This window comes from Thamnophis sirtalis, unplaced genomic scaffold, assembly GCF_051295495.1.
Source record: "Thamnophis sirtalis isolate CommonGarterSnake01/CBP01778 unplaced genomic scaffold, rThaSir2_p1.2 scaffold_10, whole genome shotgun sequence".
NCBI classification, from domain to species: domain Eukaryota; kingdom Metazoa; phylum Chordata; class Lepidosauria; order Squamata; family Natricidae; genus Thamnophis; species Thamnophis sirtalis.
In genome coordinates this window covers 21,798,687-21,823,868 of record NW_028261390.1, presented here as the reverse complement: position 1 = coordinate 21,823,868, position 25,182 = coordinate 21,798,687, and the positions used below count along the sequence as shown (strand labels likewise).

General features: G+C 36.9%; 1 protein-coding gene across 2 annotated transcripts in view; it reads left to right on the top strand.

Annotated features, from left to right (window-relative positions):
* Window positions 1-25,182, top strand: part of PAPSS1 (3'-phosphoadenosine 5'-phosphosulfate synthase 1) — a 54,006-nt gene that overhangs the window by 15,888 nt on the left and 12,936 nt on the right. For both annotated transcript variants that reach the window (XM_087724186.1, XM_087724185.1), the window contains 6 exons: window positions 4,500-4,613; window positions 6,376-6,487; window positions 9,023-9,228; window positions 11,922-12,057; window positions 14,834-15,102; window positions 24,230-24,459. In XM_087724186.1, the coding sequence (XP_087580312.1) occupies window positions 4,500-4,613; window positions 6,376-6,487; window positions 9,023-9,228; window positions 11,922-12,057; window positions 14,834-15,102; window positions 24,230-24,459 (1,067 nt within the window). The remainder of the gene's footprint in view (window positions 1-4,499; window positions 4,614-6,375; window positions 6,488-9,022; window positions 9,229-11,921; window positions 12,058-14,833; window positions 15,103-24,229; window positions 24,460-25,182) is intronic.

The window sequence follows — 25,182 nt, the reverse complement described above, 5'->3', positions numbered from 1 at the left end:
TTGGAAAAAAATACGAAGTTAATGATCAAACTATTTCCACTCAGCAGGCTGATAGCGATTCATAATTCGTTTTCAATGTCTTGAAGTTAATCTTTATACACAAATTTTCTAACCCCCTTCAGACTTTATATATGTAATATCTAGCTCTACTGCATCCTCATGAACTGTCCAGCACACAGCTTCTTTTTTTTTTTTTTTTTTACTAATCAAAGTTTAGGCAGTGATACTGGAATCCACAAAAGCTTGCTGTGACATTATTATTAGGCCCTTGCAGAGTAAATTTGCTGGCACTGATTTCATAACTGATAACAATTTCTTAGAAAGTATGCAGGTTTTTTTCCCAATTGTCAATTACTATAAATACTCCTCAATGCACGACAACAGTTGAGCCTAAAATTTCTGTTGCTAAGAGAGGCAATTATTAAGTGAAGTTTGCCCCATTTTATGACCATTTTTGCAGCAGTTTGTTAAATTAATCACTGCAGTTAAATTAGTAAGATGTTTTTTAAGTGAATCAGGCTTCCCCATTGACTTTGCTTGTAGAAGGTCAGCAAAAGCTGATCACATGTCCCCAGGACACTGCAACCGTCATAAATATGAGTCAGTTGCCAAGCGTCTGAATTTTGATCACGTAACCTTGGGGATGTTGCAATTGTTGTGAGTGTGAAAAATGGTCATAAGTCACTTTTTTCACTGCCGTTGTAACTTTGAATGGTCATTAAATGAACTATTGTAAGTTGAGGACTGCCTGTACTATACCACACATTGTTAGCTGGGTAAATAAAGGTAATGTGAGTTTAGTGCATTTATACCTATGTCAAAGTTAGAATCTTAAGATAAGGGCATTGAAATTAGGAGCAATAGGTGTTTTAGTTATTATCTTGGGGTATTTTTAAAAAATGATGTTCATTCTCAAATCAGCACAATTCTCAAATTGTCACTAGAGGGCCTTCTAAGATAGTGTTTACAAGGAGCAATCCGAATTAATAGTAGCTGAGGATTTATTTCTAATCTAAACCAGTATTTAATTATTAAATGTACCAGGTACATTACATTTAATATGTGTATGTGTGTGTGTATACAGGTGTGTGTATCGTTTTAAATCTTTAAATCTTTCAAAATTTAGAATACTTGTCCTTTTCAGGAAACAAGTTTCATTTCTAAGTTTAATTTTAAAATTTTATTGATATATCTATGCCTTTATGGTGCATTGTTGAAATGCAAATATTGTAATATATGCATTGGGTCACATGTTTGAACTAGCAGAATTGACATGATTGATTCTTTGCTTAGAGCAAATTACCTTGAAGCAAACTGGAAACAAAGTAAAAAAATATAGCATGTTATGTAAAAGCAAATATTCTAACCCATAAAATTGTTTCCATTAGTGTTAATGTTAGAAAACAGTATTTTAGACTAAAAATCTCTCATTCTTATTAGCTTGGTAAGAGATTCTTTAGAACACCTTTTTTTCAAAATAAAACAATATGTATTTATAAATGTTTCTCTTTTTACAAATCTAATTTCTGTATTTGATAAAAACATTAACATGGTATTTTGCTTTTAATAAATAATAACTTTTGGCATATGTTTATAATTAATTTGTATCCAGTACAAAATTGAAGTTCTGTAAATAAACCATTTCATTAGTTTAATGATGTGAATAGTTTCTGAAACTGTTAATTATAACACCATATAACTTTCAAGTCTGACTTTAGGGGTATGAGACTATTATGAGTCCTCCGGGATTGGGCGGCCTATAAATAGATTTAATAAATAAATAAATAAAATAAATGATCCAGCAAGGACTTTTACAGTTGTCAGTTAAAGAAATATTTACTGTTAAATAGTTGCAAAATATTGCAAGGAAACAATTGCATTTTCTATTATTGATAAATGGAATTTGTGTATTCATTGACTCCTTGTATCAGTCTGATCACCTTCTTTCTAAGGCAAGTAGAAGCCATTTTTATTTCGCATCTTTTCATATACTGAAAATTAAGTGGATAAATATCGTGACTGTCCGAATTGATGCTGAGATCAGTCTACTTTAGATTTGTTTGTTTGATACAAATTAGCTCTAGTTTTTGCAAAAAATGTGATAGAACCTGCTCTACATTTTTAGTTGTTTCAATATTGAAACCAGGCTTGAATATTATTTTGTCCCAAATTTTCTAACAACGCTGCTTGATAGTTTTTATTCAATAATAATAATAATGCATAAAAATACTTTTTGAAACCAGTAATTCTTGTTTTTACATCTGTCAGTGGGTAGTCATTTGCATTTACAGAGGACCAAATGGGAGCTGCCCAGATGTTATAAGCACAAACCTTTGCGACAGATTTCTAAATGCTTTGATGGATGTTTTTCCAATAATCAGGTTTTGCTTATAAACAATCTGGCTTCATAGCACAACAGTTGCTGTTCCCTCTGAGAATCCTTTCCCTTATTAATTTCTCATTGATGTACCCACTGTGTCCTATTAAGCTGTTTACTCAAACTGTACTAATTAGGCTTAGATAGAGGATTCCCAGCTCATCTAGTTCTTGTATCTCTTGAGAATATTCTGCTAAAGATATTCCAGCTTCATATTGCTTGCAGTAAATGGAAGAACTGAAGACCAGACAACGTTTGTTATGACTTGCGAACAACTGCATTATTTTAGGAAACTGCAGGGTATTTTTCTAGTTTCCAAATCAAAGCAAAATCCGACAGCTTTGTAAAGTTTATATAGCTCTTATTTGGGATGAGAGCAGAGGCTGCGTAGGCACCAAATTTTAAAACTGTTTTTAGTTATAAGTAATTTTGGGGATGTGTCATTGGCGAGAAATTAACTTTGTGGTGACTCCATCATGTTCCTTTCCCACTTGAGTGTTGTTCTGGTTGTCTGCATACTTCTACGTGCTGTTCAGCAAATGTTATGTTGTACGTACTGGTTTAATCCAAAATACGTTCTCTTGAGAGAGAGGCAGTGGCATTGTCTATAGGCCAGTAGTTTGGGGAGCAACAGCTTCATCTTCACACTTGTATTTCTCACTGGACAATTGCCCATTCTCAATGCACAGAGAAAACAGATGAGGAAAAAAAGACGACGTAGATGCAATTTGAGCAGCACTTTATGCAACATGACTTAGTGGGTTGAGAGCAGTGGTGGGATCCTCCCGGTTTAACAACCACTTTGGTGATCGTGTGATTTGTGTGTTCCTGTGCCTGATGTGCACTACGCGTCCGTATGCAGTTTGAAGAAATCTTCACTTCCCGGTTTCTTCGGAGGAGTAACACAGCTGATTTGCACGGCAATCTGTTCTGCCGCGCGAATCAGCTGAGAAATAGAGATAGGAAAATAGCGCTGGAGGGCAGGTGGGCCTATCTGATCGTTGCGGAGTGTCGGAGCTACCGGTTCTCCCGAACCCGTCCAAAGCAGTAGAATCCCATCTCCGGTTGAGTCCTCCTTGGGCCCAGTTCCCTAAAAAGTGAAGGAAGAGAAAACTGTATTTCCTTGCTTGTATGTATTTTCCTGGGAGTGTCTATGGAGATTCTCAGCCATCCAGGTCATGGTTGTCCCAAAGGCGCTTTTTTCAAGAGGCAGCTGGACTTTCTTGTTTTTCTTTGAAGACATTTCGCTTCTCATTCAAGAAGCTTCTTCATCTCTACTGGATGGTGGGGAATTCCCCCCGCCATCCCATCACAGCTGAAGAAGCTTTTGGTTGAGAAGAGAAAACAAGAAAGTCCAATTGCCTCTTGGGGAAAAAAAACACTTTTGGGATATTCTCCTGGAAGACCTCGGAGGAGATGCCATAGCTGAGATCTGTGTATCTGAGCACTTCAGAATTGGAGTTGTCTCCTCTTTCTTCTTCTTCCTCTGTTGTAATCACTAGTTCTGGCCAATAAGAGTTTTCTGCCTACCAATATATTAGGACTATAAGGGAATATAGGTCCTTGACTTATGACCACAATGGTCCAAAATTACGGTTGCTAAGCAAGACATTTGTTAAACAAGTTTGTCCCATTTTATTAGCTTTCTTGTCACAGTTGTTACATGTAGTTATTAAATTAGTAACATGGCTATTAAGTGAATCTGGCTTCCTTATTGACTTTGCATGTCATAAGGTTGCAAAAGGGGGGTCACATGACTCTGAAACACTGCAACTGTCATAAATACAAGTCAGTTGCCAAGTGTCTGAATTTTGATCACATGACCATGGGAATTCTGCAATGGTCAGAAGTTTGAAAAATAGCCGAAAATCTCTTTTTTCAGTGCTCTTGTAATTCTGAATGGTCACTAAACAAACTGTTGTAAGTTGAAGATTATGTCTGTACCAAATACATTTATTAACCTCTCTTTGAATTCTCTTGGGTGCTAACATTTTCCAGAAATAGTGCTGCCAAAACAATGTTTTTTTTAATAGAATGCTCAACTATTAAATTAATAGCACAATTGCTTTTTAGCATCAAAGATGCTTAAATAACTTTTGTTCATCCTTTTTCCCCCCCATAGGATATTGTACCAGTGGATGCCTCTTATGAGGTGAAAGAACTATATGTGCCTGAAAATAAGCTTAAGCTGGCCAAAACAGATGCAGAAACATTGCCAACTCTGGAAATAAATAAGGTAATGGGGAACTTGCAAAGAAGTTTACACAAGTAATACTTCATTTGTTCACATATAACTTAACTTACCGGTAGTTATTTGTGCCACACATCTTTTCTTACCTATAAACCTTTGTCATATTTTATGCTACAAAGAAAAACTGTCCCAGTCATCCAGATTGCAAAAACACCTATTTTACTGCCAGAAATGAGCGAATCAGACTGTTATTTACGAGCCCAGCTTAGTTTTGAAAGATAAACACACACACAAAAAAGAGATAATTGTTTTCCACCCTCAAATTCATCTAATTTTCCTAAGTGCCAATGATTCTGGCAAGCCTCTGTTTCTTAATAAGTATTGATATCACTGGCATTATTAGATTGGCCTATTTTATTTTGCTAACCAATCACGCAGTGTTTCCATATTTTCTACTATGGCATCTTCCCTGCATTTGCAACAATGGTTCCCTTAATTTCAGCGAGCTATTTGTTACTTTCAGTGTGTTTTAAACCTGTTTTTTTAAATCTTTGATCAGCTTAATTTCTACTACCTTATTGATTTGTATTTTTAGATTTACAAATTCATTTGATTGATGCTTCCTTTCTATAGCCTTTATAACTCACTAAACTACCCATGCAGTTTAATTAATCTCTAGTGTTACCTACATATATATCTGAGTGGACGCCCAACACTTAAAATGAACTTTTTTAACAAACACAATCAAATATGAACTAGATTGTTTCTATAAGCAGCTTACATATAGACAGTTGTTTTGCTTTCTTATTCTCCTTAATGATGAATCATTTAAACATGTCATAACTTACTTTTGAAGTGTTTCTCAACCTTGGCACCTTGAAGATGTGTTGGCTTCAACCTTCAGAATTCCCCAGCTAGCTGAGGTTCACACATTTTTAAGCTGCCAAGATTGAATACAATAGAATGGAATGGAATTCTTTATTGTCCAAGTGTGATTGGACACACAAGGAATTTGTCTTTGGTGCATATGCTCTCAGTGTACATAAAAGAAAAGATACATTTGTCAAGAATCATAAGATACAACACTTAATGATAGTCCTAGGGTACAAATATGGCAATCAGGAAACAATCAATAACAATATAAATTGTAAAGATACAAGCAACAAAGTTACAGTCCTGCAGTCATACGTGGGAGGAGATGGATGACAGGAACGATGAGAAGACTGTTAGTAATAGTAATGCAGCCTTAGTGAATAGTTTGACAGTGTTGAGGGAATTATTTGTTTAGCAGAGTGATGGCGTTTGGGAAAAAACTGTCCTTGTGTCTAGTTGTTTTGGTGTGCAGTGCTCTATAGCGTCATTTTGAGGGTAGGAGTTGAAACAATTTATGTTGAGGATGCGAGGGGTCTAAATATTTTCACAGCCCTCTTTTTGACTCATGCAGTATACAGTTTCAGAATAGAATAGTGATAGTAATGGAATGGAATAGAATGGAATAGAATAGAATAGAATAGAATAGAATAACAGAGTTGGAAGGGACCTTGGAGGTCTTCTAGTCCAACCCCCTGTATAGGCAGGAAACCTTGTACCGTTTCAGAAAAATGGTTATTCAACGTCTTCTTAAAAACTTCCAATGTTGGAGTATTTACAACTACAAATATTGTTTTGATATGATCTCTATGCATGAACTAAGAATCATAACTAACAATTTTTTCACATGTTGTCTTTCTAAATGGATGCTTTTATTCTGATGGTGCACAGACTTGGCATTAAATCTAGGACTTATGAAACATGTATTTATTTACAGGTTGATATGCAGTGGGTTCAAGTTCTTGCAGAGGGATGGGCAACCCCACTTAATGGCTTTATGAGAGAAAGAGAATATCTTCAGTGCCTTCATTTTGACTGTCTACTGGATGGTAAGACATTTCAAGTTGGCCACACAGTCCATTCATCTTGCAGAGAACCTGTATATAATTCTCCCATTTGCACTTAATAATAATCAGTTGTGTTTGTGAAAAAATTAGGCTAGACTCCAACTTAGAAATTTGAAAATATCCTTATTCTTTCGGAGCTGGGCCATTATATTTCATCAAGCCTTTGTTTATTTGAAACTCAAGGTCCTGGGCTATATTTGGCCCTGGGAGACTTCAAAACAAAATTACAAGTTGAATGTGACAGAAGTGGGACATTATTAAGTACACATCTGGTGAGTAACCATGTTGGCTATATTCAGTTTTAATTAAATATGTAAAACATTTTTAAAAATTTTGTCCTGGGCACATCCACAAATTTTAGAGAATGAGTCTTTGACACGCTTCTGATAGAGCAGTATGGGTTTAGATCAGAGGTGGGTTCTGGCAGTTGCTACTGCTGGTTTGCTCATGGCCATGCATGCGCAATACAATAAAAATTGCTCTGCGCATGTGCAGAAGCAAAAAATGAGGCGCTGCCAGGAGAACTGGTTCAGGGGCGTGGCAGGCCTGGGTCGTTGCCGAACCGGTAGGAACCCACCACTGGTTTAGATCCCGAAAAAGTTTCAGCAAAATTCTGTGGCTAAGCCCTAGTCATCCATAATTTGCAAACCATAATAAGGTAGGCTTATTCATCAGGCTATGGTCTAATATGGGTTGGTTTTTTTTAGCTTTGTCTTACTGATCCTGGTCTTGGTTTTCTGTTTTCCTCATCTTTTCCTTTTCCTCCAAATATAAATCGGTATTCCTGTTCTTACTCAATGACCCTGTGTTCTGACTATATCTTTTCATTGTTTTGGATTACATGGAAAATTCATTGAAAGAAAGAGTTATAGAGAAATGGTTTGCCAGGATTGTTTATGAGCTCCCCCCCCAAAAAAACCCCAAAGCTATAAGAAAAGAGTTGGTGTCTTAAAAACAGAGGTCACCATCAATACTGGATACAATATCCAGCATTTTAACAATACATGTTAGACTAGGAAATGAACGCCGTTTTTAGAATTTCAGGTAAAAACATCTTGGAAGCATGAAAAAAGAAATTTGGCAATTGTTGAACTTGAAGTAGTAAACAGGGAGTAGTAAAGGTTCAACCCAAGAGTAGGCAAGTTGGTAATTTCCAGATGTTTTGGACATTACCATTGGCAATGCTCACTGGGTTTGATGAGAATTTTATTAATAGTTTAAACTATTGAAACATATTTTTTCATCATTATGGTGAACCCATATTTTGGTTGAACTGTTAATAACATCGATCAGTTTATGGTAAAACCCCTGTGTTATAATTGATGTAATATTGACATTGATGGATTTCTTGAATATTAGCATTACCATATTAATCAATATTAAGTCTTTGTAATATTTATCTTATGTTTACTTTCAGATTTTTACTAAGATTTTATTACTGTTATTCTTCTCATTCTTTCTATTACTTATCTCCTTGTACTTATGACTATAACCTTGTTGCTTGTATCTTTACAATTGATATTGTTTTATTTCCTAGTATGATTTTGATTGCTTATTTAGTATCCTATGACTATCACTAAGCGTTGTATCTTATGATTCTTGATGAATGTATTTTTATGTACCCTGAGAGCTTATGCACCGAAGACAAATTCCTTGTGTGTCCAATCACTCTTGGCCAATAAAGAATTCTATAAATTCTATTGTATAAATAAAAGATTTCATGAAGCCAAACCTACTATTGCATCAATTTTATAATACAATAATATATGATTGGAAAATGCTGATGATTTGAATTCAAAGATCACATTCTTCATTTTTGTATGGTAAAATGACTCTTGAATACAATCTTGACTGCTTTTATCTTCACAAGTCAAGAATATGGGTGATCTATCCTTTCATGTGATCTTTTTTCTGTTGGGTTCAGTGATATTGCAACTGCTCCAGAACCCTGAAAAGATTGCAGCAGCAAACCAATGCTGAAACAAAATGTTTGACCAAGAGCTGCAATTTGCTTTTTAGAGAAAATGAAATGTTGGGAACGAAAGATGCTCTGCAGTGCAGAGAAAGGAACCTCTGATTTGCTGTCCTAGAGTAGTAAGAGCTGTAGCTTATTATTTGTTACTCTAATCACATTGGCAAGGAATGAAAATCCAGAAACTGCTAAGCAGGTCTATACCTTAAGAATAGAACCAGCAGCGGATTTCATCTATTCATCATCAAAGGATGATATACTGTCAGAACACTGTAGATTAGAATAATTGTGTGCAGGACATATGATCTGATTCTGAAATGTTCCATTAGTCCCTGAAATGTTCAATTCCTCATTCAGAACCAACTGATCTGAAGGTTTGAGTCATGTTCTTTGATTCTAGAAATAAATTATACAAAAAGAGATATATATTGTTCTGAATTTTTGGAATTGGTTGTTCTGGTTTGCTAATTCTTAATTTTTATTTTCCCTCCCAGAGAATTGGAGATCCTTGTAATTTAAATGGCTGTTACTACTTTTTTTTAAAGGTGGGGTCATTAATTTATCAGTGCCTATAGTGTTGGCAGTTACAGAAGAGGACAAGGAAAGACTGGATGGATGCACAGCCTTCGCCTTGCTATATGATAATCGGCGTGTAGCTATTGTTCGCAATCCGGAGTTCTATGAACACCGAAAAGAAGAACGTTGTGCCAGACAGTGGGGAACAACATGCAAAGAGCACCCATATATCAAGGTAGCATTTTCAAGCAGATTTTTTCATTAATCTGGAGTCCTTCTATAATGTGGATATGGTTATAAATAAGTTGGTGAATAAGATTATTAGAATGGTTGCAGTATGTTCCCTATGGCAGGAGTCCCCAGTTCCTGGATCTCAGACCGGTACTGGATAAGCGTACCATGCTTCATTTGCACATGTGCGGGATCCCCCTCACCCACTGTGGCTGTTGCCGATCCGTGGAACCAGAAAGGTTGGGGACTTTGCCCTATTTTTTTTTGTCTTTTAATGACCCCATACTCCCCGCAAACTGAATGGGGGCTGAGTGTTTATTGACCGGATGCCCTTCCTATCACCAATGCAGAGCTCATAGTTGATATTTACCCATTGTGCCCAGAGAGAGAAATATCTGCTGCTACCTAGGATCAAAGTCACAGCCTCCTGATTGTGAGGCAAGAACGCCACCTCTAGGCCACTGCACCACTACCTGTGCCCTATTATGAAACAAACAAAATGTTAAAAAGTTGTGATATTTATGTAGTTACTTACCAAGCACACCTAAATTATATTAAAGTAACCAAAATATCTTTACAACCCTCAAGGCATGTCACAACTTTTGAGCACCCCTAAAGTTTGGAAATTGAAAGTTGAAAAATTTGACACGTCTTAAATTTCTACAAACCTTGATAGGATGTTTAGATAACCTTGTTACATTAAACATTTCTCTACAGTCTTTTTGTGCTTAGCCTGTTGAAGTGCTGTATTTTTCGGAGTATAAGACGCACCCCCCCCCCAAAGGGTGAAAATTTAGGTGCAACTTTTACACTGCATTCTTGGCCTATCAAAACCCTGCCCCCTTTGCAAAAATGATCATGCAGATTTGGGAGGCTTGCAAAGTGCTCCTGGGGGTTGGGGAGGGCAAAAATGAGCAAAAAACAGGCCATTTTTGCTTGTTTTTGCCCCAGGAGCTATTAGAGCCTCTGTATGCCCCCCCTTTTTTTTTGCAAAAAAGGGCTGGTTTTTGCTCATTTTGTGTCCCCCCCCAACCCTCCAGAAGCACTCTACAAGTGTCCCAAATCTCTGCATACCCCCCTTTTTTTCTTGGGAGAGGGTTTGGGAGGCAGTCAGAGTGCAAAAACGTTTTTTTTAAAAAATTACCTCTTCAAAATCATGGTGCATCTTATACTCCGGTGCGTCTTATAGTCCGAAAAATACAGTAAGTCTACAGTGATTGCATATCTTTTGGGTACAAAGAAATTCACGTAAACCGCATAAACTGTCACTGAACTGGGCAACAATTTCTGTCATCTGGTTTATAAATATAGATTCATGATCCTAGCGGAAACAATCGGAAATGAATTATTCAGCAGTAATGACAGAAAAAAAACATCTGCCCTTTCTGCCTCAGGCCTTGACCAGATTAAAATAACAGAGTCCAGACTTCAATTCATCTTTTATTTTGACGAGCAGTTTAAATTATCTATTAAGCTGGTCTCTTAATTGTAATGATGAACCTAAATTTAGATTCAAGCTAATTTATAGCAGGGCCAGTGATATAATTCCTGTTTTTTCTTGATCATACTTAATACTCAATAGGCTTATCTATAGCAATTATCCATGCCCCTCCTGTCTCATAATGGCTCCATAGTTTTCGAAGAGGTATAAAGACATATTTTCCCGATTACCATATTTTTCGCTCCATAAGACACACTCCCCTCCCCCGGTGGGTGGAAAGGGTGCCGGTCCTTTGGTGAATAGCAGCAGGGTCACGGCGGTGGGATCCTTTTGCAATTCTGAACCCTGCCTCTTCTGTCTTTGACATTGCCGGCCTCTTCTGTCTGTTTTCCACAGTGCAGGAGTCAATAGGCAGAGCTGGCACATGAGAGGACACCTATCTGTGGTCCTCTCAGGCTCCGCCTGATTGTTTTGTTTCTTGTTTCCTGTTTCTAAACCTAGGTGCATCTTATGGTCCAGTGCGTCTTACGGAGCAAAAAATATGGTATTTTTCAGGTTTCAATGTACAGTAATGCAAAACACAGGAGTTTGTAGGAAAACCGTAGCACGACATACTCACCTAAGTTTTGAGGAAATAAGAAATATTGGGGAAAGTTAATAATAAGAAATCCTGATACTGGTAGTCCTTGAGTTACAACTATAATAGAGCCTGCAAAATACAGTTATAAGTTGCAACAATCATAAAGTGGGTTGGTTAAGTGACTGACCTGATTTTTATGAATTTTTTTGCAGCAGTTATTAAGCAAGCACAGTAATTATAAATGTAAATGCTGTGGTCATTAAATTGAATCCATTGTTTGCTATGGTTCAGTTTTGCCCAGAACCAGAAGTAAGTGGTAAAACCATCATACAATGTGGTGACAGGATTGCAGGATCAAATCCCCATAAACATATTGGTGAGTACTTGAAATGAGGTCATGTGACCATGAGCAGGGGCTGTCAGAACTTTCTGGGTCGTAGGTCCCTTTTTTCAGGTAGATTGTAACCCTAAGCAACCTGTTGTAAGTTTAGGACAACTTAGTATGCTAGTGCAAGTGAGTAATTTATGGCACAGAACAACACAAAAGGTGTTACAACAATGCCAGATATTGGGATTAACCTGGTCTCTCTTAGGTTGTTCAGAGCCATGTTCACATAAGTTATCTTGTCCCCATTTATATTGCTATCGATGCAGTTTGCTTTCTTACGTTTCCTAGATGGTTATGGAACAAGGGGATTGGCTTGTGGGCGGTGATCTCCAAGTCCTGGATCGAATTTATTGGAATGATGGTCTTGACCAGTACCGTCTCACACCGGCTGACTTAAAGCAGAAGTTCAAAGACATGAATGCTGGTGAGTTTTTAAACGATAATTGGTAGTAAAGAAAATTTGGCTGCCTCTTTCTAGAAATTTGCCCTGAATAATGCTGTGGAGCAGACCCCAGGCATTTTATGGTTCTTCAGCTGTCCCTGTCTGGTCCGTGATGTTGGGAGGGGGGGCATCAGCAGGGGTGGGGCATTGGCAGGGCACACAGCAACGTTGGCAGGGCAGGAGACATTGGCTGGATCAGAGCAGTGGCATAGATGCCCCAGGGCAGCAGTAGGGGGAGGAATCTCGGGGTGTGTGGTGGGGCAGCATTGGCGGGAGTGTGCATTGGCTCCACAACAGTCCCAGTTTCTCATGTGGCTCCTTGGGCAAATTAATTGACCATCTTTGCTTTGGAGTCTGATCTTTATTTCCATCAGAACACTATGGTTGCAGTCCTAAAAACCAATATTTGTAAAGGGAGAGAAGCAGACAGACAGCAATGATAAGTTTTGCCATTTTTTTTTACTGTTTCTGACTGCATTCTGAACTGGCTGATTTGGTATTCCAACTAACCCTAACTTCCAAATCTTTTTGACTGCCTGCACAATACTTTCCTGTTCCATAATGGCTATCTGGGACTGTGGTTTTTAGTAATCCGGATAGATTTTGGTTTATTTTTGTATTATGTTATGTAGCATCTTTTAGCTATCTTTATTTTTGTCCCTCCCTTCCCAAGGAACAGCTATATAGAAACAAAACATAGGATTATTAGGCTCGGGTGATAAATGGTTTTTAAATGTTTCAGAAAAATACTTTTGGAAAGACTTTTCTAGGCTTATAACATAGTAATGAAAATGATCATAGTATAGTCGGTTTGTTTGCACTGTAGTATTTTCCAGTTTTCATTATGCTGGCAAAATAAGGAACAGATCAATAGTAGTCTGACAGATTTCTTTTTCTGTGCTGTTATAGTTGAGGCAAACAGGACCACTGTCCAGATTAATACTCAAAAATTGTGGATAAGAGGGTTTGAAGTTAGAATTGCTACTTTAAAATAGAAATATGTTATAAAGAAAGATATTTGTTCTGGATCTGTAAGAGCCCAGTTTTATGATGCAAACTATTGCAACATTTTAATAGCTGATCTGGTGCAGATATGGCTTAAAACATAGCCACGTTTCCCTTCTATTTTTTCTCTTCCTAATTTTTTAAATATTGTGCTTAATGAAGACTTTTGAAATCTTTACAGATGGCTATATTTTATAACTTTTGTTGGCCTCAAGGAACATCATCATAATATGCTTTCCCTCCTCCACTCCATCTCTAAACTGGGGAAAAATGTCTGCCAATCTCAGTCTCAAACTCTGTTTAAAGTGTGCATTTTTTCCCTTGGAATTTTGGCTCCAAATATTTCCTTCAAATAATTAGCATTTGAGTTCACAATCTCAAAACTCATGTTTGGGATGTATTGGAATTGAGATCTTGGCAGTATTTACTTTATTTAAAATTGATAAACTAGTTATTGTCCAGAAAATGGATGGTAAACTGATTTAAAGAAGCAGTTCATTGTCTAAAATTAAACAACTTGACTTCTGCATAACCTGAATGCTTACAGGGCAAAAAAATCAAGCATGAAATCAGAACAAAACTGCTGAAATTGTCCATAGTAAATATAAGCAATAACTTGCAAACAATTATGGATGCACGCAGAATATAAACAAGTTTATAATTTTGTTGAAGAATATGGCCCTATTCCAGCATCAACAGTCCATGTGTACAGATATTTTTTTACCTCTGCTTATAGTAGAGTTGGCCTACCATGGCCAGCTGTAGGGGATGGAGAAATAGCTTTTGAATATGTTGCCATCACCATATTTCACTTATTTACATGTATGCTTCCTCTCTTCACTTTGATAAAGAGGTGATAACCCTCCTTTGGAATTTTTGTTTGTTTCCTTTTGGCAGGGGGAGGGTAGAGGGGAAATCCTGTTGCTTTAGCTGTGGGATTTAGTTCAGTTTGAGTTTAAGACGTACAAAAATCACATTGATCAAAGAAAATGCATTAAGTGGCTGGATATCTTTCATGTCCTTAGTGCTAGCTTGCACTTTTCTTGGCAGCTATTTAAACATTCCTGCTGGTACTAACACCCCCCCCCTTCCCCGGCAAGCTTATATTAGTAAGCAGTGTCAAGGTACTTTATGTGCAGTAGATTGATAGATCTTTCGCATGAAACAGGGATGACACAGCATTGATAGAATGCCTCCTTTGAGGGAAATGAAAGCCAAATATTCTTGACTATAGGATTTTGATGACTACCAGACGAATTGTAGTTCATCATAGCAGCGTTCAACACTATATGTTGTATTCTGATCTTCCAAACATTAGCCATAATTAGGGGGATGATCCATTGAGACATCTCTCTACAACTGGCTATCTCTGACCATGAGCCATAGTGGCACAGTGGTTAGAGTGCAGTACTGCAGGCTACTTCTGCTAACTGTTGGCTGCCTGCAATTTGGCAGATCGGATCTCACCAGGCTCAAGGTTGACTTAGCCTTCCATCCTTCCGAGGGCGATAAAATGAGGACCCAGATTGTTGGGAGCAATATGCTGATACTGTAAACCACTTAGAGAGGGCTGTAAAACACTGAAGCGGTATATAAATCTAAGTGCTATTGCTATTGCTATCCTTCTCACCCTTTTTATATATTACAAGCCAAACAGAGTTGAATAAAACATTAGTGCCCTCTTGCCATTGACTACTAGAATTGTTGATTTGTTACTTCTAGAATGGTTGACACCTCTCCCTTCTTTCTTCAGATGCTGTCTTTGCTTTCCAGTTGCGCAACCCTGTGCACAATGGACATGCCCTGTTGATGCAGGACACACACAAGCAGCTTCTGGATCGAGGCTACAGGCGCCCAGTTCTGCTTTTGCATCCTCTGGGTGGCTGGACAAAGGATGATGATGTTCCTCTGATGTGGCGAATGAAGCAACATGCAGCAGTGCTAGAGGAAGGAATATTGAATCCAGAAACAACTGTTGTGGCCATATTTCCCTCTCCTATGATGTATGCTGGACCAACCGAGGTAATACATCATATACCACAGCTTGCTAATTCCTTCGTCCATGTGTTTTGATCCTTTCAGCCGATTTCCTGAGTTGATTTATCAATACAGCTTCCCCTAGGCACTGCTGCTTCACCGCAAGACCCTTGAATGATTGATTCATGGTTCTCCTGAATTTTTTTGCCATGAGTTGTTTATAAAATTTGGTTTAGAGGCCCTAATGGAAAGGTCCTGTTGTGCTGATCTTCAGAAGTTTCTTGTTTACAGACAAACTCCTTATTCTATTTCTTCATCTTTTCATTTCTACAAAGTTACAGTGTTCTTAACATAGTGAACCATAGCCAGAATTGAACAGCTGGTTCCCAATTCCTCTTCATTTTAGTGTTTTCTTTCAGATCTGTATGTGGAGTTGAGACAAGTGTAAGTAAACATTTCAAAAGCACACTGACTGAAGAAACGGCATAAAAGCTTAAATTATCATGCTCTTTTTTCCAGATCTTATTTGGAATTTTTGGTGGTACTTGTGATATTGAACTTCTCTACCATTACTATTCTATACATGTGCATGTCATTTTTCTTCCTATCCATCAAGGTCACTTCTATTCCTCTCTGTGTTTAAATTGTCTTCAAGCCATTTTATCAATTTTTTTAAACTAGTTTTTAATTAATTACATTTCTTAGTGCCCTTGTTAAAACATCGTATTGTCTGGGTATTTAATTTGCTTAACAATGTTGGTTACATTCTTAATTCCCCCTTTTTTCCATTTCTCTCTCTATAAAAACGGTTGTGTATGTATGTTCCAGCATAACTCTGGAACGCCTCGAGCAATTTCAACCAAACTTGGTACACAGATGACTTATACTCTGGAAACAAATACTTACACCCCTTACACCCCTCAGGGTGTTCTGTTAAGATACAGCCTGTTGTGCCTTATAATGGCTTCTACTGTACTGTGTACTGGGTACTGTGGAGTTGCCACTGCACTGTACGGCTTCACAGTACTCCACAAGGGAAAATCCAACATTAGAAATTAGGTTTGATCCGGACATTTGCCCCTATAAATAAATACCCAGGCAACACTGGGTTATCGGCTAGTCACTGATAAAATAGATTCCATGTTTGATAGTATTCTGTGTTTTCTTTCTGTTTAATTTTCAATTTCAATCTATGTATTTCTGCCCAGTCTAGTATCTACTTTATCTCTTCATCTCGTAGTTTCTTCATTTTTCCAATGTTTTGTGCATATAAACCTCACTGCTGTTAACGACATGTGATATTAAATACATACTTTTCTTATCTCATTTTTCTGATATTATATCTAATAAAAACAGATCAGGTTTAAAATCTATGATTTATCTTGTTGAGAAAACTCAGGAAGGAAGATGATTTGCTAAAAAAAACAAACCAAAAAACAAATCACCTCACTTCTGCCTTAGTCCAGAAATGAAAATGGTTTTCAGAATTGTTCCAGTCTGTACATAATTATGCTAAGAAAGCAATTCATTGCATGGACTTGTTACCTTGAAGTGTTAATACACCACCCATAAAGCCCTACATGGCAGTGGATCTGGATACTTGAGAGACCGCCTTCTGCCAATTACCTCCCTACGGCCTATAAGATCTCATAGGTTAGGCCTCCTCCGCATCCCATCGGCCAGCCAATGTCGGCTGGCAACTACAAGGAGGAGGGCCTTCTCAGTAGCGGCCCCGACCCTTTGGAACGAGCTCCCCGTAGAGATTCGTACCCTCTCCACCGTCCAGGCCTTCCGCACAGCCTTGAAGAACTGGCTCGCCCGTCAGGCCTGGGGATAAGGACCATTACCCCGCCCGAATGTTGTATGCATGTTGCGGATTATTTTATTATGTGTTGTTGTCTTAGTATTGTATTGTATTCCCCTCTCCCTGGTTTTCTGTGAGCCGCCCTGAGTCCCCTCAGGGAAAAGGGCGGCCTACAAATAAAATCAATTCAATTCAATTCAATTCAATTAATAGATGTTTATGAAGGAAAAACTTGCAACTGAAAAATTTTATGATTGGTTGGAATAGAAATACAATTGTGTTCCAGACATGAAATATTGCTGTTCTTTGGCTTTTATTTCTCTTTTCATTGCAATTGTTACCTTTTGCTGACATTTGGAAGAGGGTCACTTCCAAATCAACCAGGCAGCATGAGATATTTACTTTATTTGCTGAGATGTTAATCCTATCCTGCTGCTTCCTCTTGCCGATTCCAGCAAGTGAAGCAATACAATACTATTTGCTAGGCAGGGAAAACATGGCAGCACCACATGGTTCCACTCTGTCTCAAACCATGGGCCAGAATAGCCTTTAGGGTATTGCACTCCAATGTGGGTGAAATCGGGACAAAGCTAAATTTGATTTAATTTACATAGTATTTGAATTAAAATTGGAGTGGCATACTGTACATTCAAAATAATTAAAATGGCTATTACTCAATAATTAATAAAGTTCTACATCCATTACATCATAAAGTAAAATTAATTGAAAACATTTAGAGGGTTTCTGGATAGCTCATGGGAAGCTACAACCCCTAGGACTTCACTCTATACATCATGCTAACCTTCAATTTGCCAAGTAGGTTCTGAAAATAGCTCAAACTTCTTTTTGATATACTTCTGTCTTTTTTCTATGCTTCTTGCTGTAGCTTTGTTACTTGGCATGCAGAAAGACAATTCAAATTGGTATTGCAGTCTGGGAATTATGACTGACAAATCTGGTACTTTGTGAGAATTTCAAATTTGAGAAATCCATCATTCCTTCTAGTTGGCAGAAGTGTTTTTCTCTTAATAGGCTACTCCAAAATAGACATATGAATTCCTATTGTGCACAACTTACTTACCACAATCTTAGAGTTCAAAAATGTGATACAGTTTTCAATGATTGGAAGTACAGCAGTGGAATAAGCTGTAAAAATCTGATACTTCTCCATAATTCTAACATGAGAAATGTTTATTGATCCAACAATTGCTGGCAGAGTTACCAAAACATGATATTAAAGACATCAATCCTGAGGGTGAATACTAAGTTGAAATAATTCTAGGTCTTATTTTATTATCATGATATTATAACATTATATTCTGCTCTGTTCTATAATTACAGTAGAGGAAGATCAGAGCTATGTCTGTTTTTATGGTTGCTGCATACATTTTTGGTTCCTTCATGTAATCAGTGAAAAGACCAGTATGATATCATGACTAAACTTTCCATTCAGCCATAAAGCTTATTGCATTACATTGGAAGGGGAATATAATGTTCTCTGCCTTGAACGTCTTGAATGAAAGGTAGATTATTAATTGCAAAATATATATTATGGCCTTCTGGGCATTTTGGAATTTCAACTCCTCAATGCTGCAAGTTTTGAGGAGCCTATTTGTATTGGAATAAGGTACAATATTTGTAGGAGATTTGAGATAATAGTTGAGAGCAGAGTGCATGGAAAGAATTAATCCTATTTCTATTTTATATGTCTGAAAATGATGGCTTATTCCAAAATAATATTTTTTTGTTAACTATTCACCCTTTGGACGCTAATCTGGATGTAAACCAATTATAACTTCATTGGAACCTTTCCTTTCATTCATGTTCTTTGTGCATTTGTCATTTTTATTGTGGCTACTGAAAATAATCCATGCCATGTATGTGGATATTCTTTCCTATGCTTGGAGGGCATGGAAGCGAGTAGATGAAGAAAATCTGGACTTGGAGTCCTAAGTCATGATTGCAAATAAAATAAGAAACATTCTTCAATTTATGCCAAGTTTTCCAATGACCTCAGAAAACCGTTTGCCAATATTGTGTTTTAGCCAACTAATAAAAGACAACTTTTCCTTTAATCATTTTCTTTAGGTCATTTAGAAGACATTGGTACCAGATTTGTTTCTGTAATGCAAATGACTTGCAGAACAACAGACAGCTGCTTAACCAATATAGTTATCGAGTGTTGGAACATAGCTTTCCCGTCAGTAAAGATTTCATGGTGATGTTTTGTAGGACTAAATCTAAACATGTCACATTTTCCTTTCTATCCTCTTTTTTTTTTTTTTAACTTTCTATAAAGTAGGACGTGTCGTCAAATAAACTAGGCAATTATATTTGCAGCAGATAGGCTGTTTTCAGTACAGCTGCAAAAGATAACAAAAAACCAGTGATTTCTTTAGAAAAGCAAATTTGTTAGAATTCATGGGAAAGGTGAATGTATATACGATAACCACTAAGTTTGTATACATTTCAAAACTACTTTCTCACACAGGGTCTGAATGCTTATTGTAAGATATATTGTCAACTTTCTTGCATTTTCCTTGAAGGATCTGAAAAATTCAGCTCCTGAAGTATAGATCCTTAAATGCCCTGAGCATGAACAGGTACAGTTGTGAGTCTTCGTTACCAGATAATCTTCCATCAATCAAAACTTTAGCATGATAGGGTTTTTCCCTATTTTGCAACATGCCTCTGTCCATTAGCAGAACTCTTCTCTCTGGTCTGGATGGAAATCTCTGGCAGCGAATAATGTAGCTCTTGGTGGTAATGTTAGCATATTGATGTACCAGGGATTTCTATTTACTGGTAAATGTTTTTTGTAATTCTCCAGATTGTTCCACTTAAAAGTTCTTTTAAGTTCAGTTTTTTGGTTTGTCCGGATGGCATGTTGCATTAAGCCCCAAACCTGTATTTGAATCATGGAATCCTAAAGTTGTAAGAAATCATTTAGGCTGCTGTGTCAAAACCAGTTCTTAGTGGAGGAATCATAGGCAGATAACTAGTATCTATTTTCTTCCAATGAATGGTTTCATTGTTGAACTGCTCTTACTGTTAAGGGTTCATTATATAATGAACTATATAATCTGTCCTTTCGCATTTTAAAATCCGTTTCCATATCTTGCATTCTAAAATGATAGAAAATACGTAGGAAGTATTTAGTGTGGCATCCTTTTTAGATATATAAAGAGTGCTATTATACCATTCCCTTTTGTAAACTAAATGTTCCTGGTTCCTTCTATATTTTTTCCAAGGACTGACTTTCTACTTCCTTAATCACCTTGATGCTCTTCTCTGAAACTCTTCTGGTGTGTTTAAACTCATCTTAGTAGATGGTGAACAGAATCAGCTATAGTGCTAAAGGTGGAGACAGACCAAAGAAGAATAAAGTAGAATAATTACTTCGTGATTTGGAAATTATACTTTGGATGATGCGGTCGGTCTTGCATTTTGCTGTTTTGCAGCCATTTTATTAGTAATTCTACTCAGTTTTTAATCACCTCTTGATGAAATAATGTTTTTCACTATTATTATTAACCAAGTGAGGTATTATCCTCATCCTTCTTGCTGCTAATGCCTAAATACAGTTTCTCTCTCTTTTGTCTTGTCTTATCCTACCCTACTTTATGTATTTTCTTGCCTCATTTTCATGTAGCTTTTTTCCTCCTTTTTTCTTTATTTTTCTTTTATTATTTGTGCCCTTTTGAGGACACTTGGCAAATATCCTTGCACATAAGCCACACATATGGACATATCAACACATACAACTCTGCCACGCACATATATTTTATTTGCAAAATTTCCAGGTCTGGTTTGTTCTGAATTGGCAATATTAGATTGACAGTATAGGGACATTTTCAGAGAATTTTTGATTGTATTTATATTTTGTTTTCTCTTTATTTTTCTCTTGGTGCTGGTTTTAAATTTAGAGTTAAATGCAGTAGATATTCTTGAGTCCCATGTCTGTCAATTTCAGTCTTCAATCCTACCTCTTTATTTGTTTCTTACATTTAACTACTGGAATGTGTTCTTTCTTGGAGACAATTTAGCTAAATAGTTGAGTAGTTCTGCTCTAGCCTCAATAGTTCTTTCTGATTTAGCTATGGTATGTTTCTTTTTCCTTTTTCTATATTATCACTTACTTTCTTTTGGCTTGCTATTTCTTATTCCTTTGGATAATACATGGACAATACATGATGAGTATGCATATATACCAAAATGTTTAAAGCCATCTTGATCAAGCTTTAGCCAAATCAACTTTGCAGCTCTTGTAAAAGTGCAATCATCCTGTGTAAGCAGTTCAGTAGTCAATTAATTCAGATCGTGTTCCCAGAAACCAATTTTCTTATTTAGCATTATTTGCGGAGAATAGGCATCTGGATGTGCAGGAGACAACTGAAAAGACTCTTGCTGTCATGAAAACCTAGAAAATATACCATTATCAAGAGTTCCCCATAAAAAGACATTTTTCGGTACTGCTAATTTAATGCTGTTTGGTAAATATGATACTATTGAGATTTAAAAACATCTCTCTTGGATAATTTTTTTCTGGACATCCTAGAAACATATATTGTATAGTTTGTGAATAGTACTGAGTTGGTTGCAAGAAAAAAAGCAAAGAAATAAACTGGTGAATGTATATCTTTTCCATTTCATAGTATTTGCCTGTCCTTTATCAAAAGTGATTGCTATAGCTTCCAGAATAAAGAATTCTTGTTTTATTTTTTAAAATTAATAAATTATTTCTATAATAAAAGCACATTGATTTGAAATCTCCTGACTAGCATAAAATAAGCATTATATGGGAATAGAATTCTAGCAACATTGAGGACTTCAATTTCCTTCCCCTTTTCATTTCTAGGGGGTAAGAAAACCTCTGCTAGGAGGGACAAAATAATCATCAAATACTGTTTCATTCCCAAAATGAATAGTATTTTGAATGTGTAAATCTCGCAATTTGCAATGTCAAATATATTATATTAATGATAACAATATATCATAACATAATTGTAATATGTTTATTCATCTTAAATATCTAGTGCTCGTCTCTAAAAATATTTAATGAACTATATAATGTATTTTTATAAATGCAAGTACTGTACATACTAAGAAGCACTTCCATTTCACACATGGAAAACACCACAATTCATAAAGGATGATAAGTTTTTCTGACAGATACACATAATCTAAAATGGAAAGAAGTATGTGATGTGTGCACTCAGAACTTTCTTGACTTTCATTGAATTTATGCGTATCACTTTAATAGAAGTTTATTTTGATGACAGCCCTTGTCAAGAGGTTTAAGGCGCTGTTATTCCTTTTTTACCACCTTTTTTCATTATGAATTCTGGATTTCTCCCTTTCTTAAACAAAATATACGTATGGTTTGTCTTACAAGTTTTCTCTATTCCTTATGCAGAGAAACTGCATTGCCAAAAAAATGACAAACATGTTTATTAGTGTACTTGTAAATACAATCCATGTGAAATATATATTCTCAGTTTGAAAGAAACATGTAAAAGCTCAGCCTAGAAAATACATAGCTTCTCAGATGCTACTTTTCCTTGATTAACATATAAATAATTAATTTTTAAAAAAAATAAAGGCAACTGTTTTTTCCTTGAGGAAGAAATAGTTTTCTCTCTCTCTCAAAGAGGAAGACGTTTTGCTTCTTAACCAAGAAGCTTCATCAGTTCTAATCGGATGAAACTTTGTGGATGAGATGCAAAACATCTTCTTTTTCAAGGGGGGGGGGGGGAACATTTCTTGCTCAAGGAAAAAACATCATCCAGTTATCTTTCTCAAAGACCTTTGAGAAAGTAATAAGTCCCCCCTCCCACTATTCTTTTAACTTTAAAAGGCATTTTAACTACTGTATTTTTCGGAGTATAAGATGCTCTGAAGTATAAAACGCACCTAGCTTTTGGGGAGAAAAACAAGGTGGGGGGGGGAATCTGCCTTTGCTTCCCAGCAATTTGCCTCCTTGCAGCAAACAGTAGAGACGATATACACTGTTTGTGGTGTTACATCCCAGACCATACTTGTACAGACGCTGTTAAACTTGATGTGCTTTCTGGAAGTATACATTATTATCCGTTATTTGCAAGAAGATACAATAGCACTGGGCCTCTTCAGATCAAGCATTTATTTTAAAAAGCTTCTTCATTTTATTAAGTTGTCTAGAACAATAATAAATCAGTCTTTAAAAAATTAGTCTTTGAACATTCTATAGGCATTTATAGTTATTGACTTACCTCCTTGCAGTAAACAGCAAACAGCCTCTTTCAATTTAGCCTGATTAGAAGAAGTAAAAATCTGTCTCTGCCTCCCAGCACTTTGCTCCTTGTAGCAAACAGCCTGTTTCACTTTCAATTTCGGTTTCAGCATGGGCCTCCTGATGATCAGCTGTTTCAGGCTGCTGGGATTACCATACCATAGCCTACTGCCGCCTCTGCAAGCCCCATTTTCCCGTTTGCTGTAAGGAGGTAAATTGCTGGGAGGCAGAGACCAAAGGGTGGGGGCTGGTGGGTGGGCAGGACTACATTGGGTGTATAAGATGCACCCAAATTTTCACCCTCTTTTAGGGGGGGAACGGTGCGTCTTATACTCCAAAAATATGGTAGTTATTATTAAAAAAGAACACTGTTACATAGAGAGCTATTCTGTGGAATTCTGCTTCCAATAGAGCAAGGCTATCTAGTAGTTTGAATGTCTCTTTTTTTCCCTTTTATGGGTACGTGTTCACACAGAAATTTTTGAGGCTTTCTTCCAGTATGATTCTCTGGCATGATAAGTGGCATCCCTCTGTTTGTAAAACTGCTGTACAAACTGCTATGCAGTGTTGTGCATTAGAATTTTTGATAGTCTATATCTTTAAGCCACACAGTGGCTCAGTTGCTTAGATGCTGAGCTTATCGATCAGAACGGTCAATGGTTCAAATCCCTAGTGCCATGTAATGGAGTGAGCTCCCATTACTTGTCCCAGCTTCTGCTAACCTAGCAGTTTGAAAGCACATAAAAATGCAAGTAGAAAAATAGGAAACACTTTTGATGGGAAGGTAATAGAGTTCTGTGCGTTTAGTCATGCTGGCCACATAACCACGGAGACATCTTCGGATAACACTGGCTCTTCAGCTTTGAAACAGAGATGAGCACGATCCCCTAGAGTTGGGAAAAACTATCACATATGTGCGCGGAAAACCTTTACCTTTATCTCTTAAGTTGATGACAATCATAGTAGATGTGCCCTTGAACAATGTATGAGCCTAGAGGACACCTGCTTTTTTAAAATCTGTTTGAGATCATCTTTCATGTCTGTTGCACCTTCTTTTTGAGTTCTGCTTTTTGCTAATGTCTTGAATCTTATTCTAGGTTCAGTGGCATTGCAGGGCGAGAATGGTGGCTGGAGCAAACTTCTATATAGTGGGCCGAGACCCAGCTGGAATGCCACATCCTGAGACTGGGAAAGACCTCTATGATCCAACCCATGGTGCCAAAGTCTTGACTATGGCACCAGGTTTGATAACATTGGAAATTGTACCTTTCAGAGTGGCAGCATATAATAAGAAAAAAAAGTGCATGGATTACTACGACTCAGAACAGTAAGTTTTAGGGAGGTGGGGTTAAAAATGAATGTCACACATAATATTTTGGGTATGGATCAGTAGTGGGATTCAAAAAAAATTACTATCGGTTTTGTGGGCATGGCTTGGTGGGCGTGGCAGGGGAAGGTTACTGCAAAATCCCCATTCCCTCCCATTCAACTGGGACTCAGGCCAATCAGAGGTGGTATTTGCCAGTTCTCTGAACTACTCAAAATTTCCTCTACCGGTTCTTCAGAACTGGTCAGAACCTGCTGAATACCACCTCTGTCATGGATTTGGGATTTGGCTTTATATGCCATTATATCTCACCATACATTGCTTAATTTACCAATAAATACTCATTTCTCAAGCCTTATATTAGGTTCATTTTCTGTATAATTTAGAAACCTATAATCCAAAATCATACCATACATTTTAACTTCTTATATCCTGTGACCTATGTTTAAATTAATTAAAAAAAGCTTGAACCTCAAACGATTTATAGTTGTTTTACTATTCTGGGTGGCCTGGAATTAGCCCAAAGATTGTTCTCACATTTATAATAGAAAATTTTGGTTGTCATGATACTGTAGATCAAATTGCAGTTTTTTGATTTTTAATCTCCCCATTTGGCAATAATGTTCTTTTTGATACCGTTGAACCATTTAACAAGCTTTGAAGTACATGTTTAAAGTTTAGCATGTTTGTTATTACAGACATTTTCTCATCTATGACAACTAC